Source organism: Mycteria americana, chromosome 4 (assembly GCF_035582795.1).
Source record: "Mycteria americana isolate JAX WOST 10 ecotype Jacksonville Zoo and Gardens chromosome 4, USCA_MyAme_1.0, whole genome shotgun sequence".
In the NCBI taxonomy this organism is placed as follows: Eukaryota; Metazoa; Chordata; class Aves; order Ciconiiformes; family Ciconiidae; genus Mycteria; species Mycteria americana.
In genome coordinates this window covers 57,543,330-57,559,315 of record NC_134368.1, presented here as the reverse complement: position 1 = coordinate 57,559,315, position 15,986 = coordinate 57,543,330, and the positions used below count along the sequence as shown (strand labels likewise).

Below are 15,986 nucleotides of genomic sequence, written 5' to 3'. Positions count from 1 at the left end.
TTCAAATACATCGCTAATCCAAGCACTACTCTTCATAGCATTGCTTTTAAAAAACATGAAGACTTCAGTGTTTCTTCAGAGAACACAAAATGTAAAGGATGTGTGCTTTTTCTTAAAAATGAATAGTGTTGTTTTTCTTGCAAGCAGGATGTGATTTCTGCACTTAACATAATTTGTCTGCTTTTTATATATAGTTAATTGGTATTTGAAAATGATGTAGCATAGTATTTCATGATGGTGACTGGGGAGTGCTGCATGAAAATGCATCCTGGTTGTGCTTTTAAGTCTCTCTGAGATTAACTACTGATAGAGCTTAATATAAAACATTATACCTTGTCCTGATATTTTACAACGTAACTGCCTTCTAAATGTAGCGTAAGGACTTCACTGCCATGTTCCATTAAGATGAGGTGACCTGTGTTACTGTGACTTTTACCATCTTTTGCTTCTGTGTATTTCTATTACTGATGTAATTGGAAGGGCCAGTTACTTTAGTAGTTGTGAATTTATAGGTTGAGTGAAGTGTGTTGGTGAAAGGACAAATCTCTCACTGCAGTAAGTATAGGATACCAGTACTATGTACAAGTCAGATTACCATTTATTTGGTTATTTTCTTAAGAAGATAGTAGAGTGATAACACTTCATGGCATTTTTCCACAATCTGTAGTATTCTGTAGGAAGGCTATAATAACATTTGCAGCTTTTGCATGATTCTTACATATGAATCATGTTAGTTTGGCCATTAGTTCCAGAAGAGATTTCCAGAAGAGAATAGTAATTTTGATGAAATGTGGTTGTTCAGTCTGTTTTACTGACATGCAGGTCTTTCCCAGTGACTGGGTTATTCTTTAACATGTATTTATTTATTTATTTATTTCTCTTCCAGGCCTCTGTATCCCAACGAGATGATGTCTATATATTTGTTCTTCAGACCACTGCAATTGCTCCTTTTGTCTCTCTGGATGTAGGGAGTATAAAAGGCAGATTTAGTGATAATGGTTTCCTCATGACTGACAAGAAGAAAGCGGTTGTGTTTTATCCGTGGGAACCTACCAGTGTTGAAGAGCTAGAGAAGTCACTGGCCTTGACCTCTCTGGTGGATGTTGTCTGAAGATACTTTGTTTCCTTCTAGATAAGGAGTGAAACAGGAAGAGGAAAAAATTAGAAGAATTTGACTGAAGTTGAAGTGATGTACAATTTGAGCTGACTGGAGAACATACTGTCTATTCCTGTCATGTGTGAATTTTAACTGCTGCTTCAATGTAAAGATACCCACAGCAAAGCTTGCATATAATATATGTGGTGCATTGAAAGTAAGGCTTTCTCAGGTAATGGGAAAAATTATCCCATGTATAAAATGTGAGGGGTGAGTTGGTGCAAGAGAGCTAGTCTGAGCTCTCCAATTCACATGAGATTAATTACTAGATTGTGAATTCATCCTAACTAAGAGGCAACAGAAATATGCCCGTCCAGACTATGGTTGTAAAAATCCCTATTTTTTCCAGTTTCACTATGCTGTAAGTGGAAATTCATCTTAGGATAACAGCAAGGTATGCTGGGGGGAAGCGGGCAGGGCAGGGAGTGAAGCTGGGACCACGTCCCCAGGTATGCCCCCACTTGGAGTGGTTTGACCTGTCTTCAGCCAAATCGGGAGAGCACCAGTCCTACCCTTTCAGATCTATGGCTGTCACTCCGTCGGGTGTCCTGCCTGCCTCCTGCAAGGTCGGCTTCCAAACAGACATGAAACCTGGGCTGTCTAGTCAGACATCAGGCAGATCTGTTCCCCCTTCTGAAAGGGGAATTGAGTACGAGACTTGTTTTCTTCTCTCTTCTCATGCAACATTGAGCAATAACGTTGAGGGCTCTGCATCTAGCTTTGCCTCTTCCCAGAGGGCTGCAGGTGCAGTCACAAACCTTTTGCTGCTGCATGGGATCCTGCATAACGTGGCATAGTATGAGATATGCCTGGCTGTGGGAAAAGGAGCGGGGAGAAGAGCAGACCAAAGCTGCAAAGAGAAAGGAGGCAGTACAGAGAAGGAAATAGTCATGTGAGAGGACCACAGAGTTACAAGTGACTGCTGCTTCTCTAGTAGATGCATAGTGCAGGGGCTGATGTTCTCACTCAGACATTGCTGCGCAGCCGTTCTGTTACCTCCTGAGTGTTCCTCGTGAGTGGCCCTGTGCTCCACACTGATCTTCCTCTCCTTCCAGAGGAGGAGTTGGCTTAGCTTTATCAAGAAAATTGTATCATAATTCTGTTGGTTGGTTGGTTGGTTTTGTGTGTGTGTGTGTGCGCGTGCTACTTTTAAAATAGGGACATCAACAAAGGAAAACCTCAGCATCTTAATTTTGCTTCTTTGTGTGTGGGTCCCCACAGAAGACACTGTTGACTCATGATTAGATCTGGTGGCACACTGAACTCCTTAGTGTCCATACAAAGTAATGGTGCTTCACCTTCTACTCTGGTTCAGAGTAAGTTGTTTTTAAAATGTTTAAGTTTCCCATAGAAATGTCATCTCACCTTGGCATTTGATACAAAGAAGATAAGCTTGCTTCAGCATGGGGGGCTGCTGTAGTCCATGGAGCTGAAAGCCTGAGGGTTTGGCTGTTGGGAAATCCAGGCCACAGAGCCATGCCATGGGCAGGTTGCTAAACACTGGGCTTGTCTGTCAGATGTGGTTTGAAATGCAGCTGGGATCTTGCTGGGGTTCCACCAGGATCCTCTCACAGTCCAAGCAAGTATTAATTTTCTTGCAAAGCACCTAGCAGAATCAGCACTTTACAGTAGAAGGTGTTTGAACAAGCTCTACTGGTGATGTCCACCTTCATAGTAAAAGCACCATGTGGGTGATGCCTGCTGGTGGTACTGGGGGTCTGGAGCACATGTGGGGAGAGCGGCTGTGTGTTCCATTGGTCAGTTAGAGAACTTGGAACTGGGGGTTGCTTTCTTGCATTGGTCACAGTTTAATGGGCAAAGAGATGAGCATATTGACTGATGCTCGGTGATCTCCGGTGCATTTTGAATTGGGCGTTAACCAAAACCAACATACTCCTGAGCAAGAGGAAAATCTTAAAGATGAAAGGGAAATGATAAATGGAAGTTGCTTACAAATGCTTTATTAGGTCACTAAAACAACTAACTGCAGTTGCATAGGAGGGCTTTTCCGATTCAAAACTTGTCCTAGTTGAAAAAAAACATGAAAGTGATCAAAATGTGTATGTGTATGTGCCAATGTTTATAGGTTATATAAAATAAAAATAGGGAAAATTACATTAATGAATAAAACTTAACAGTTAGAAAATGCAGACGTTGATAAAGGAACTTAAAAGTTATCTGAGAGGCATCCTGGGCCAACAATACAAGAAAAATCCTTCAGTTTTTTCCATGTCCTGGAATCCAAGTGGAATCAAAACAGCAATAGAGTCAATATAAGGTAAGGATAGAAAAATGTAGAGAAAATATGCAATAAATATGATTAATAAATATTGTTGCAGTGTATTAGGAAAAGGGCAGTTGGGTTGATGGCTTTCTCCTACATTGATGTAGAAATGTCTCATCCAGCAACATCTAGATAGAATTTCAAAATGGCAGTTAATAGTGTTAAATAAATAAAACTTTGACAGAATTACTTGTTTCAAAGAAAATCAAGAGGACTATCTGAAGGCTGATGATATTTGTTCTTGGTGCATCTTGGAATATGAGTGAAGTTTCAGAGATGTAGAAAAGAGCTTTTGGATTGCTAGAAGCCATAAACCATGAATTTGGATAACTGTGGCCTTGTTTAGACTGTCACGAATTTTAGGCAAAATCATGAAAGAAATGATGTGGTACATGATCAATAATTGATGAAGTGGCTATGCAGCTAATGCCTATCAGCACTGTTATAGAGAAGAGCCTTCTTATAGAAAATATTTTTTTGCTGTTGCTTTCTGCAGTTACCAGATTGGCATAAAAAGGTTCAGACAATTTTTCAATTATTGTTGTTTTTGAAGGTCAGGAGCTCCCTAAAGAGTGGGTCCATTCTCTCTCACTGGAAAGCTTCATTTCAGCATTAGGTGCTGTTATGAAAGATTAGCAATTGCTTAAGCCAAATGCTTGAGTTCAAAACAGAATTTAATGGGGGAGGTTCACTTCCATTACTGTCTTAATATCCTCAATATGTTCTTTTGGTTTCCTGGTGTTGTAGTAGGTATGTATTTATAGATGCTATTTTCTTCTCTCCCCTGTGCAGCAGTGGCTGTAATGTGTACCTTGGTTAACCATTTCCCCTTGTTACTTTTGCCGTTACATACTGTGCTATACTGGGTTACATTGTTCTGCCTTTGTCTCAGATCAGGGCAAAGATAGGAATGCAACAGTGAAGAGATCTTCAGAGAATCCATCACCTGTATCTACACATCTGTCTGCAGCCATCTGAGTGTTGTTGCAGCTACTCGGCGGCACCTGTATTCCCAGTTGTATCTGATGGCTGGGGATCAGCAGCAGGAGCATTAGGAAGAGCATTCGGTAAGTGTCATGGTGCTTGTCCTCAGTGTCACTAAATTATTGGTGGCAACAGTAGAGGGGAATGGTCTCATCAGTATTCTTTCAGGGTGCAGCCTTGCAATGTTTTGTTCAAGGGAACACTGGGTTTGCTTGTGCTGATGGCCTTTGTTTGCTTCTGGGCTGTTCTCCACAGATGGCACAAGCAGCAGTCAGAGTTCCCCTGAGCAGGAGCCATGACAAATGCCCTTCCAGAACAGAACTTGAGAGCAGGTTTTGCAAGAAAGCTGTATGGCGTTGGCTAATTTGTTGTCCTAAACCTGGTCTTTGGCAGAGATTTGGCTCTGAACCCATTCAGGATCTGCAGAGACCATTTTGAGCTTTAGAAGACACATCTTTGTTGGTATTTTCTGCTCCACAAGGAAGCCTTATTTTGCTCCAGTTTACTGGAGCACTTCCTTGGAAGCTTTTCCAAGTTCTTCTACCTATTTTCCAGGAAAAAAGCATGTGAATGTATCTAAAGTTCCTCTTGAAGTGTTCATAACTCTTTGTCAGTCTTTGTTGTTACCTGCTGTTTGCATACCTTGGGGCCTGGATAATTTTTCTGCCTTAGAGGCACATCTTTCTTCAGTACTTTTACTTCTGGTTTTGGAGATGTGTAGCAGAGACCACTTCAGTGACCTGGAGCAGTGTCAGATGCAGAGGAACAGGCCAGTGAGTTTCTTGTTCTCAATAAAGGACAGTTCGGTTTTGTAGCTTACAAGCCCGCCTTTACGTTGTCAGAATCGCAGTTTTCTTTCTTACCCTCTGAGGGGTAAGTTGAGTCATCCAGGAACTTGTGCTTTGAATGTTTAGGGACTCGTTCCAGTCAAGGAATTGGGTTTACGTAACTCTGCTTCCCAGTCAGGTGTTACAAGATAGAGAAATGAAAGCCTCAATTTAGTTTAATTAGGGCGGAAAACCAAAACTTAAGTGAAAAATACAGAACCTTAAAATTACTTGGTTTTGTCTCTGCCAACATTGAGGAAAGGCCATCTTACTGTAGGAAGCAGAGTCAGTTAGTAAAGACCTGTAAATGTCAGTTTTGATTATTAGTGTGCATCATAGCCAAAACAGAGGTGTCTTTGGTCTAGACAACTACAGCAAAGGAAACATGCTGCAGCGTGAAGGGAAACAACACCCTGAGGATCAGTCAGGAGGAAGGTGGTGAGTCTGGTTGCTTGCCAGGACCTGTTCTTGGGGGTCTGCTTTTGGAAGTTGATCTTGAGATTTCTTGATGGGCTCTGTGAGTGCAAAGTGGTTCAGTATTGCTCTTTGAATAGCTTTGTTACTTTGTGGCTGGCTGGGGATCTGGTTGACTCTGTCGAGAGGAATGGCTGTGGTAGAAGGGACATTACCCTTGTATATTAGAACCACTGGCCTGTGGATTGAGCCAGGCTCTATGGTCCAGTGAGGAGTTCCAGGGGTGATGCAGAAGAGGAGCTCTAAGAATGAGCGTGGTCTGTCAGGCTGGTGGCTTGATGGGGAAGCATGCTGTTGTCAGATGCAGGAGCTGAAAGTTTCGATCCTTCCTCATGGTGATGAAAAACCAAAACCTTAAATGCTGGCATCTGATACCTCTGCAAACATTGTGATCTCCAGGCTTTTGCCAGCATTGCAGCCTATCACTCTTCTCTTGTGGTAGCAGTCCTCCTTTGCCTGTTGTAAATAAGCTAGATAGTAATACTCTGGCGTGCTGGCCCTGTGATTCTGTCTTACCAACTAGCATGTGATATACCAGGATTTAAGCTTCAGCTCACTTCCCCAAAAACTGTAAAGGAGTGATGGTGTGAGCCAGCCCTCAACTGGTTTCCTGTGAAAGAAGGAGTGGGAAGCTTTATCTCTTGTTAAGACTTGTTCCATGGTACTGGTAGGATGGTAGGAAGCTGTAGTTGGGCTGCCCAGCCTGATCACTGGTGATGAGCCGAGGACAGCAGAGGAGCCTCCATGAAGAAGCAGGCCCAGTGTTTAGGACAGTGATGTGGTTCGTGTATCTAGCCATCTGCTACCCATCTGGAAGCACTCTGGCCACAGGTTTTCGTTTGTACTGCAGCCAAATGTAGAGTTTCTTGTCTGGGATGCTGAAGACAAGAAGGTACTGAGGCGATTGCACATCTGAAAGAGAATTGAGGCATTAGTCGTGCTCCTGTCTTTCTGGCAAACATCGTTGTATTAGCTGGCCCAGAGGGCATGATACTACTCTGTGCATGTGCACATGAGCACATGTGTGTGCTGACTCAGCTGGAATGTTGGTAAGTGCCGCTGCAGGCCACAGGTTAACTGATGTTAAGTCAGTCACAAGAGTTTTCCCTTGCAGTGTGTAATGAAGTCCACTGATCTGCTAGTGCTCTTCTGTATCGTGAAAATAGCAAGGGTAAATGGACGGTTGGAAAATTTCTATACCAGTTGCTTTTAAATGAGTCCATGGAGAAACCTCTACAGGATTTGAATAACGTACAAACTACAGCCTAGCTCTAAGCAGGGCATCAGACTGCTTCATAACCCTGCATACAGAAAAGCATCTCCTAGGTAACTAACTTGTGCTGTCTTTTCCTTGTAGCTGTAGGAATCTTTTGAAGCCAGCGCAAGTTCGGACCACACCGTTGGCAGTCACTCCAGAACTGCTCTACTGTAAGAGATGGTGTGTTCCAGAGGAGCCCGAAGCTGTGGATGGTGGGCGAGTATTGACCGTTGCACCCTGAGGTAACAAATGGGCACCACCATTCCTGTCACTCCGTTCCTGGAGAGAGCGAGGGGAGTTGCTTTTTCCTTAAATGTAGGAGAACAGCATTTCACTTGCCCGGAAAAGGGAGAAAATACGCTTCATACACCACCATGTGCAGGCAAGATTCTTATCCTTCCTGCAGTCCACAAAATCTCTGAATGCTGCCTGGAACTTCCCACTATGACATTGATTTCCAAGTTTGTAAATACATCCCAAGATACCAGAAACGTACAGCTCTGGCAGCCAATCTAAAATCAAGGGCAGTTTAACTTTCTGAATAATCCTTTTTACATCAAATGTAGAGAAGATCTGTAGTGTTATGTTGTCACAATGTATTTTGCTGCATTCCACAAGTTTCTGGCATTTATTATTGCAGTACAGTAGCAAAACAATGTAACAAGTTCCAATTACTGCAAGTGCAGATTAAGTTTAGAATTATTTCAGACTTGATCCTCACTGTAATTAATTTAAAATTTACTACTAAACCTGACTGAGGATGCCCAAAGGTTACACCTGTCTACATTCCAGCAAAAAAAAGCTTAATTAGGTAACATTTCTTATTTTAATATTGATCCATTTGAATATTGCAAGTGTTTCCCGATAAATCTGTGCAATCGCTGTCAAAGTGACAGGAAGTGTGACTAGCACTCAGGACAAACCCATGAAATCAGCTTTTAAGGATCAGTTTGAGGTTGTTGGTTGATGCTTTTTGACTGTACCTCCAGCCTCAGTGCTTTAATTGCTAATGGAAATACGCACCGGGCTTCCTGCAGTATGATGCAGTGCATTAGAAGAGGCCTTTGTGGCATGGGCTTAGTCGGTACTTCTGTTCATCCAGCCACAGTGCAGCGATGCCCTGCTCTGAGTAAACAAGAGCTTGACAGCTAGCTGGGGAAGTTTTCCTAAAACTTCTAATGGCAAAAACTTAACTCCAGAAACTCCGTTCTTGCTGTTCATGCACGTATCTTAAAAAAACATGACTTATTCCTGAATTTTGAGAACTTAGTGAATAATATCCTTCTCAGTTTTGTTTCCTCGGAGGTAATATGGAATAGAATGGGGACAATACCCTGTGCTACAAGACGTAGCAAGGTCCACATGCTAACTTACTGTGCTGAATGAAAACGTAAGACTGAGTTACACCATTACTACCCTCTTTTTAGCAATTAAGTGAGAGAGGTTTCTCTCTGTAAGCCAGGTATAGACAGGAGCTCTCAGGCACCAAGTTCCTGGGTTCCCACAGGACTGTTTTCTAGTTTATTCCATCATACCTGTGACATAGGAGTAGCACTTCCTCTCTAGCAAGAAGGTGAAAGGATAAATCTGTGTCTGAGGTGAGCAGATACGATGACCAGGCACATAAATATATCTTGACAGTTACCTGTTAGGAAGAATATATCTGCTTCAAGTGTTTCTGTTAAGACTTGTCTGCATCGCTTCCACTTTCTCTTGCTAAGGTTGGTTCTTCTGTATGCTACCTTCATCCTCATACCTGCAAGGAGCCTGACCTTCTCCCAGGTGCCATCAGTACAAGAATCAGCATGCCCTGTACAGGATGACCACCTACTAATAAGACAAAAGGTAAAGCAGAAAGAGTAAAGCTGTGTGTTTTAGCATTTTCTTTTAATTGAACTGCTTGAGGTAAACTCTAGGCTCTCCAGTAGGTTTGTTCTGCCAAATGAGAACTACACAAGAAGACACAAAGGTCTCCTGCTAGATGTTGTGCCACTTTGTGTAGCATGTCCTACCTCCTACTCTTGCCTAGTTCTGACAAACTGTGTCGCATGCCTGCAACACATACTTAAGATGCTAAGTGTTAATACAGATGGGAAAAGTTGTCCTATTGACTGAACTGTAAAAATTTAGTGTTCCTGTTTGACTTAGAAAAATATTAATTTAAAAGTATTCTCACTATTTCTAAATGGGGGGGAAGTACCAAAACCTCTTTTGTTAAATAGACTGAAACTGAGAAGCTGCCAGACTGCCACCATTTAAAGCACTTGAATACACAGAGCCTAGGGCAGATGTCCTGCTATTATGCAGCATTTGGTCATGAAGTGCTTAAGGAAATACAGACCCAGGTGTCTTCTGGTGGTTGAAAAGCAGAGCTGGTCAGAAATAAGGCTAAAAGGTGTGAATCAACAGCCAGGATGCCCTGGTGACCTGTGGGGTTGTAGAAACCTCGATAAAAGTCTCTGCCAGCCCCCTGAGTTGTGCTGGAAATTCTGTGGCAGCAGAAAGTGTGTTTGACTGACAGCAGCTCTGCTAGGGCTCAAAAAGCTCCTGCACCCCCAGAATACAAGAACCTTTGCCTGGTTCTGTTACGGCTGGAATGCAAAGAGAATACTGGACAAGTACATTAACTGAACAAAAAATCCATACACCTTTGACAATGCATATGTAGGTTATACATACAATAACTGAAGAAAGAATGGCATTTTTACTATTATGCATCTGTTTCTCTGGAAGTAATTAATGTACTCAGTAATTCAGCTGGATATAAAATTATTTCACAAGTTTTTTTCATTACTCATGGTTTAATTCATTACAGCAAATACTCCTCTAAATGTAACAATTCTCAAGGTTTATCTTAATTCATTTTCTCAGGAGTGACACCCAGGTTACTGAAGACTGAGCTGAGCCAAGAACAACACTGTCAATCTCCATCTTTGTGCCAAGAAAACTGGCTACAAGTGACTGACAATGGCATGATGCTGCTCACTGCATTTTCGTCATGACGTCTGACATCTGTATTCTTAGGGCTGACATCTGTAACAGTCAGAATTAACATGCAACAAGAAGTAGTACTGCTCAGGAACAGTTTTATTAGAGGAGTTTCTAGATAGCCCAAAGAAGAACTGTCTCATCAGAGTTTTTCTGAGATGCTAAATAGTTGGTTTCAGTCTAAATGATTCTCTGCTGCTCTAATTATGAGAAGAGAACTAAAAGAGACCATGAGTCAGAGGCTTTACTTCCAAAGCACAGCTGCTCAGCAGTAGCTGATGCTCCTGGTCTCCCACCATAAAAGATACTTAAGCTTTAAGACAGGTGGCTTGCAAGCCTTTATTTATTTTAGTACTTGGAAATCAGCATAATTTTGTATTGATGCCTAAAACTGAAGTGATAAGTCTTCAATAACTCTGCTTGAAAGATGTGTAAAAATTACAGCAAGTGTAGACATGACATTTCATTTTGGGTTTTTATTATAAAAGTAAAATAAAAATAAGCATTTAAAAAGCACACTTTTTTTAAAAGGAACAGATATTAAAAAAACTATTTACAAATAGGAAAATGCCAAACTTGAAAAATTTTTTGAATAAGAGGCACCAAAGTGAAGTTTAAATACATTATTTGAAATATACAAGATTTTTTTTTAGGATTCTCTTTTTTTCTCTAAGTTGTCGTTGTTGTGATTAAAGTAATGATTTTTCTTTGCCAGCTATTTTATGAGCTTTTTCATGCAACTCTGCTGCAAAAGTTATGAAGAGAGCAGCTAAAAACTGTATCCTTTGATTGCTCTGTGTGCCTTACCTCTTTTTATTGAGTTGGTATTATGCATTAACAAGGAGTGACTTTCATCTATAAAAGAAAATCCTCACAAACCAGGAAAGCTCAGTCAGTCATTCACGGTGTCCAGCCCCGTGTATTAATGCGGCAGTAGAGCCCTCGTTATTGTATATGGCTTGTAAATTAATAAAATTAAATGTACTTGAGGAAGGAAGCAACAGCTAGTTACACGCTGAAGTCGCCATAGGTTCAGGTTCGTGTGTGGTTCCTCCAGCACGCTTTTGGTTGTGAATTCACTTTCCTCGGGCCAGGATGACAGCGATGTAATTTTAAATGTCACATTTGTTCCTGTAACTGCATATTGCTAATTGAATGTTACTAGTTGGCTATATAATTGCTTTGCACTGAACTTTCATGTCCATAGCCCAGGGTCGTCATTTTGCTAAGTGTTACTGATGACTTGCTGCTCAGAGAGTCTGAGTAAGTAAAGCTCAGTTTGCGGAAGGAGGTCTCCACACCACTGTCACACATGCTGTCGTTGTCTTGAAATTTGCTATTATAAAGCTCGCCTGAGGGAGAGAGAAAAGGGAAATACGTTATTTGTGTTGATTCAGTAATGTTGCTTTCAGAAAAGCCTAAGGAATGCAAACCTATAGATTAAAGCTCTTCTATAGGAAAATAAGTCTAACTTTAGCTATTATAATAGGAAAAGCTGCGCTGACTGTTTTCAGTTGACCAAAGCATGTGATCTGATGCACTGCTGGCAGAGGTCAACTGCAGTTGGAGCTTGGATGGGATGAGAAGCCTGGTGCTCCGCTGACACTAATGCTGTCACCCAGTAGTCAGGACTCTGCACGAATGTGGTAGTAGCAGGGCAAAAGGTTCTCTGGTTCTCGCATTCCTAGACTCTCTGGAAGTACACAGCTCCAGGATGAGGCTCCCAAAACTTCCTCATGTTATTTCACTTACAGATTTCTTTTTGAGACAAATACTTGAACAATTTTCATCTAGTAAGTGAGCCTGAAATACAAAGAAGGCAGCAGCAGCTGTCATCTGTGCAAGATCCCCAGGAGCGCCTGACTGCAAGAGAACTGTATCTGAGTTGAAGGTATGATGTGGGCTCCGTGTGACTAGAACAGTGCTCAGCCTATTAGAGTTCAGTATTACTTTTCTAAACAACTATGTTAAAATAAATGACGCGATGCAGTCCATTCATGTTGCAAAGCAGCAGAACCCCTCTTACCCTTCAAGATTAATCTAAAGAGGCAATATGTGTACAAGCACATTTTTGGATAGGTGTGAAGGTTCACTCCATGACTGAACAAACAATTTGCTATAGAGAGTAAACTGGCAATGTTAGACCAAGATGGAGTTACTGTGGTGGTTCTTACTTCTTTCCAGAAATATCTACAGTATTTTCACATAGGGTGTACATTTCCACATTAGGATGCTAGCAGCACTACTGGTGTTTGAACAGAGCATCAAGGAAAAACAAAGGTTTTTGTTACTGACCATGGCCAGGCAGTGACTGAACATCCCTGATGACTTACTGCCTTCTCACAACCTCTGGTTTTCTGTTAGTAGAGTCCCCTGCCCAAAAACACCGTAGGACCTCCATCGTTAAAGACGCTCCAGACTCAACTGGACATGACACAGGCAGCCTCATGTGATGTTCCACTGGCCCTGCTCTGAGGAGGCAGTTGGACAGCATGACCGCTGGAGGTCCCCTGTAACCTAAACCGACCTGATTTTCTCCACCTACAGAACACTGGCTATTTGAGTGCCACAAATTGTAGAAGGAGAAATTTAATACCAAAGTCTTACTTGAGAAGTTTTATGAACCCAAAACATTTTTGTTCACCCAGATGGGGGCGGAGGGTCAAAAGGTAACGGCACTTGTACAGGCCTGGGAGATCATTCCCTAGTTTATCTTTTGAAACTTATCCCCAGTACATCAAAGGAGTTACCATCAGTAAATGGCAGATGTCTGGTTTTAGAAAAGGGAGCCAGTATAAGCCATATTGTAATGCAGGGCCACTGATTCAAATGGTCTGGTTTTCCCCTCTCTTCTAGGCCTAGCAAATGTCTATGACGAGAAAGTCCTGCTGCATTAAAATATTTCTGAAACAAGTAAGCATCTAGGGCCTTGTGCATAAAGAAACCATGCAATCTATCACCAGTCCAATGTTTTAAACAAAGCTCTTGATGTTTTGCTGTCAATTATACCTGTCTCTCCATTTGCAAAGGTGGGTGGTGTTGATGACGGAAGAGCTTTTGCTGTATTGTCCTCCTGGTGAGATGGGCTTTGTGAGATGGATAGTGCTTTCTGAATGATTTCAATGGCTTCTGTGTGATCCATCTGTCTCAAAGCAGCGATCAACTCTTGAACTGTACCACCAGAAACCTAAGAGAGAAGACACCAGATGCTCACCATCACCCAGGCTAGCTAAAACCGAAGGGCTGCACTGTCTCACCGTGCAGCAGGATAGTGTTCTCTACAGCTTGTTACAGCCACGCTACCTCATAGTTATCTAGCAGAGTTTTCGACGGGGAAGGGCTCAACCTGAAGGCATTATTAAGTATGCCAAGACCCAGTTTTTGTGCTAGAGTGGACCAGTTTTTGTTTGGATCGGGTGCTTCCAATAGTTTGTAAAGCTGCATCTTGGAACTTTCATTCAGCTCTCTCAAATGTCCTGGGGAACAGAGAAATATGTTAGTTTATTATTTATGCAAATCACGCACCAGTTCATTTCTAAGCAGAAACAAAGCCAAATTAAAGAGTATTTTAGTGTCCATCAATCCCAGTGTTTACTCATGTACTGCTGTAATATTGAAAATGTACTCCTTTGTGTCCTTGTGACCCACCTCTTAACAGAATCACACGCATTCTGAGAATCAGTGGGTGGGAATGTACCTCTTCTCCCTCCCCATTTCAGTTACAAGCTATTGCAGAGCAATGTCTTCTGCAAGTACCCGTTCAGTACTCAATTACTAGAGGGATATTGTCAAGTCTTCTTTATAGATGTTACCTTGTGTCAGTAAGTCCTCCGAAACCACTGCTGACTCATAGGGTTTGCCATTTAGTATGTCATACACCTAAGAGAATACATTAACGTCAATAGTTAGCAGAAACCTGGTTAGTGTACACTATGTTGACAAGTCTCAGTAGTATTGTATAAAGCCCTAATTCTGTCTGTAAATGGGCAATTTTTTCTGTCCCAGGATCAGTATGACTAAAGATACTGTAGAACACCTGTGCAAAGCTTGAGGGATAAATCGTGAGAAGTTAATCTCCCTTGCCCTTTAGCTATGTCATCTGGCAACTGTTTTCAAGATACAGAGGAAGTCTTTGCAGTACATAAGTGGCAGTAGCAGTGGCTAAGTGAGGAGTTATTGCCTGTCTGCAACTAGTAATTTAAAATAAAGCCTGGGTTAGATTTTCACCTAAGGCTAGTACCACTCCCCAGGTCCATGGGATTAGAGATTCTGACTGAATATGCTGATTCTTACACTCACACCAAACCATGGACCTTGCGGCCTTTGGGTAGGACACAAAAGTGTATTTTCCCTACGCACAAAGTCCGCAAATTCTGAAGAACATAAAGCAAAGAAACTGACTAGAGAGTCTCTCGCTCTGAATATGGGTCTTCGAACACAAGCTGCCCCATCAGCCAAATACTTTTCCGTATTAAAGACTGTAGTGCAACTATTTCAAGAAGTGCCTGGTCATTCCTGTTCAGTAGAAGTAGTCTGTTAAGTGGAGCTTTCTTCCAATGCTATTTCATGGGGGGTTTTTGTGGCTCAATTAGTTTAATTTTTGATGGCAAATTAGTAGCTTGTCACCATTGAAATAACTGTGGGTGTAGTGAAAGGAGTTGGCTGAGAGAGATGAACTATCATTTATTATTAAAAAAAAAGATCACGTACCTCGCAGTTGGCCGCCATATCCAGTGGTGTCGTTCCAGGCACAATTCCTTCGTCGTCATCTTCATCATCTCTCACATCGTCTAGATCAAACAATGGCTCAAAGTTTTCAACGTGAGGATTTGCACCTGGCAAACAAGTGTGCAAAAAAATTCCTAAGAAAAGGCTTCAAGTTGCTTTTCAAGAGTATTTAAAATATGTATTCTAAGTTCTGAATGGCAAAGCTGCTAATTTAGTTACTCAAGCTAAATTACATTTTATATTAAGCCAGCAGATAACGTTATCAACTAAAGTTAAATGCTGCCACATCCCTGTATAATGCTGCTCTCCATTATAAAGAGGGAAAAAGTGGCAAGCAGTGTGTTAGGGCCCAAAGAAAGGGCTATGATTATACAAACTGACTTCCAGTCCCCTTCTTGGCTCGTACAGAGTGTAGCATGTATGTGGTGAAGCAATGGTGTGGTGCTTCTTTTTATAGTGTCAGAGAAAGTGTGGGTATTATTAAAAGACCAAGCACACAGCCAGAGCAATGGGAGGCTTGGATTTCTGTTTCAAAGGAGAAAAATCAGGTATTAAGGGTCTAAATACAGTTGAAAAAATGTTCCAATAAATATTCAAAACTAACTCTTCCACAGTGATATGAAATAGGAGACACTAACAAGCTCATGTTTCTGTGACTTTTTTTTTTTGTTATTAAAGCAGTCCAACACTTAGCCCAACTATGTAATGAGGTCTCTCCTCTGCTTCTTCAGCTATAAAAAACTACAAAAGAAATACTCAAAAAACTTCCAAGAGTGCACAAGAGATTTTTTCTTGATTAACATAATTTGCTCTTTTTAGCCATTAGATGGTGCTAAAGAGTAGTACAGCACCTGAAAGGAGGCCTTTCCTGAGGAAAAACAAACCTTCAGCTTTTAACATCTGATTTCTTCTGCTCATTAAACAAATTCACTGGCACATTCTTTTCTGCTTGCAGCTTTCTAACCTGAATTGCCACACCGTGACAGAAAACGCTCCAGTAAGTATCTATTTCCATACCTGCTGCTTTGAGAACTGCTGCCAATTTTGTAGAGCCCCTTCCAGCTGCTATGTGAAGAGGAGTTGTCCCATCATATGTAGTGCTGTCCACGTCTGCGTCACCCTAAGTTTTTATTGAACGACAACAAGAAAAGTGCTACTCATCTATACCATACAGCTGCAGAGACTCATGTCTGCATAAACATTGCTACTGTGCAACTAAGCACCATTCCACGCCTGTTTGCATAAAAATTCTAATAATTGTCTGAAAAGAAGGAACTAGAACATAAC

At 41.5% G+C, this 15,986-nt stretch overlaps 2 protein-coding genes and 1 long non-coding RNA gene across 11 annotated transcripts in view; 2 read left to right on the top strand and 1 right to left on the bottom strand.

The window, feature by feature from the left end:
* The window catches only part of MANBA (mannosidase beta), a 61,768-nt gene extending 54,568 nt beyond the window's left edge, over positions 1-7,200 (top strand). For 3 of the 5 annotated variants that reach the window (XM_075500649.1, XM_075500648.1, XM_075500645.1), the window contains 2 exons: positions 887-4,507; positions 7,083-7,200. In XM_075500649.1, coding sequence (XP_075356764.1) covers positions 887-1,111 — 225 coding nt within the window. In that variant the 3' untranslated portion in view covers positions 1,112-4,507; positions 7,083-7,200. The remainder of the gene's footprint in view (positions 1-886; positions 4,508-7,082) is intronic. The other 2 variants (XM_075500647.1, XM_075500646.1) reach the window with 2 other exon arrangements.
* Positions 7,201-8,683: 1,483 nt separating this feature from the next.
* Positions 8,684-15,793, top strand: LOC142409308 (uncharacterized). 2 transcript variants are annotated; one of them, XR_012775566.1, is made up of 4 exons: positions 8,684-8,828; positions 11,726-11,862; positions 12,828-12,884; positions 15,655-15,793. It is a non-coding gene; the product is annotated as an uncharacterized LOC142409308 (long non-coding RNA). The 2 variants fall into 2 exon arrangements; XR_012775565.1 differs by lacking the exon at positions 8,684-8,828 and having other exon boundaries at positions 11,320-11,862.
* Positions 11,133-15,986, bottom strand: part of NFKB1 (nuclear factor kappa B subunit 1) — a 60,837-nt gene continuing 55,983 nt past the window's right edge. For all 4 annotated transcript variants that reach the window (XM_075500641.1, XM_075500642.1, XM_075500643.1 and 1 more), the window contains 6 exons: positions 15,717-15,819; positions 14,682-14,806; positions 13,784-13,850; positions 13,275-13,447; positions 12,981-13,158; positions 11,133-11,323 (listed from right to left, as the gene is read on the bottom strand). In XM_075500641.1, coding sequence (XP_075356756.1) covers positions 11,133-11,323; positions 12,981-13,158; positions 13,275-13,447; positions 13,784-13,850; positions 14,682-14,806; positions 15,717-15,819 — 837 coding nt within the window. The remainder of the gene's footprint in view (positions 11,324-12,980; positions 13,159-13,274; positions 13,448-13,783; positions 13,851-14,681; positions 14,807-15,716; positions 15,820-15,986) is intronic.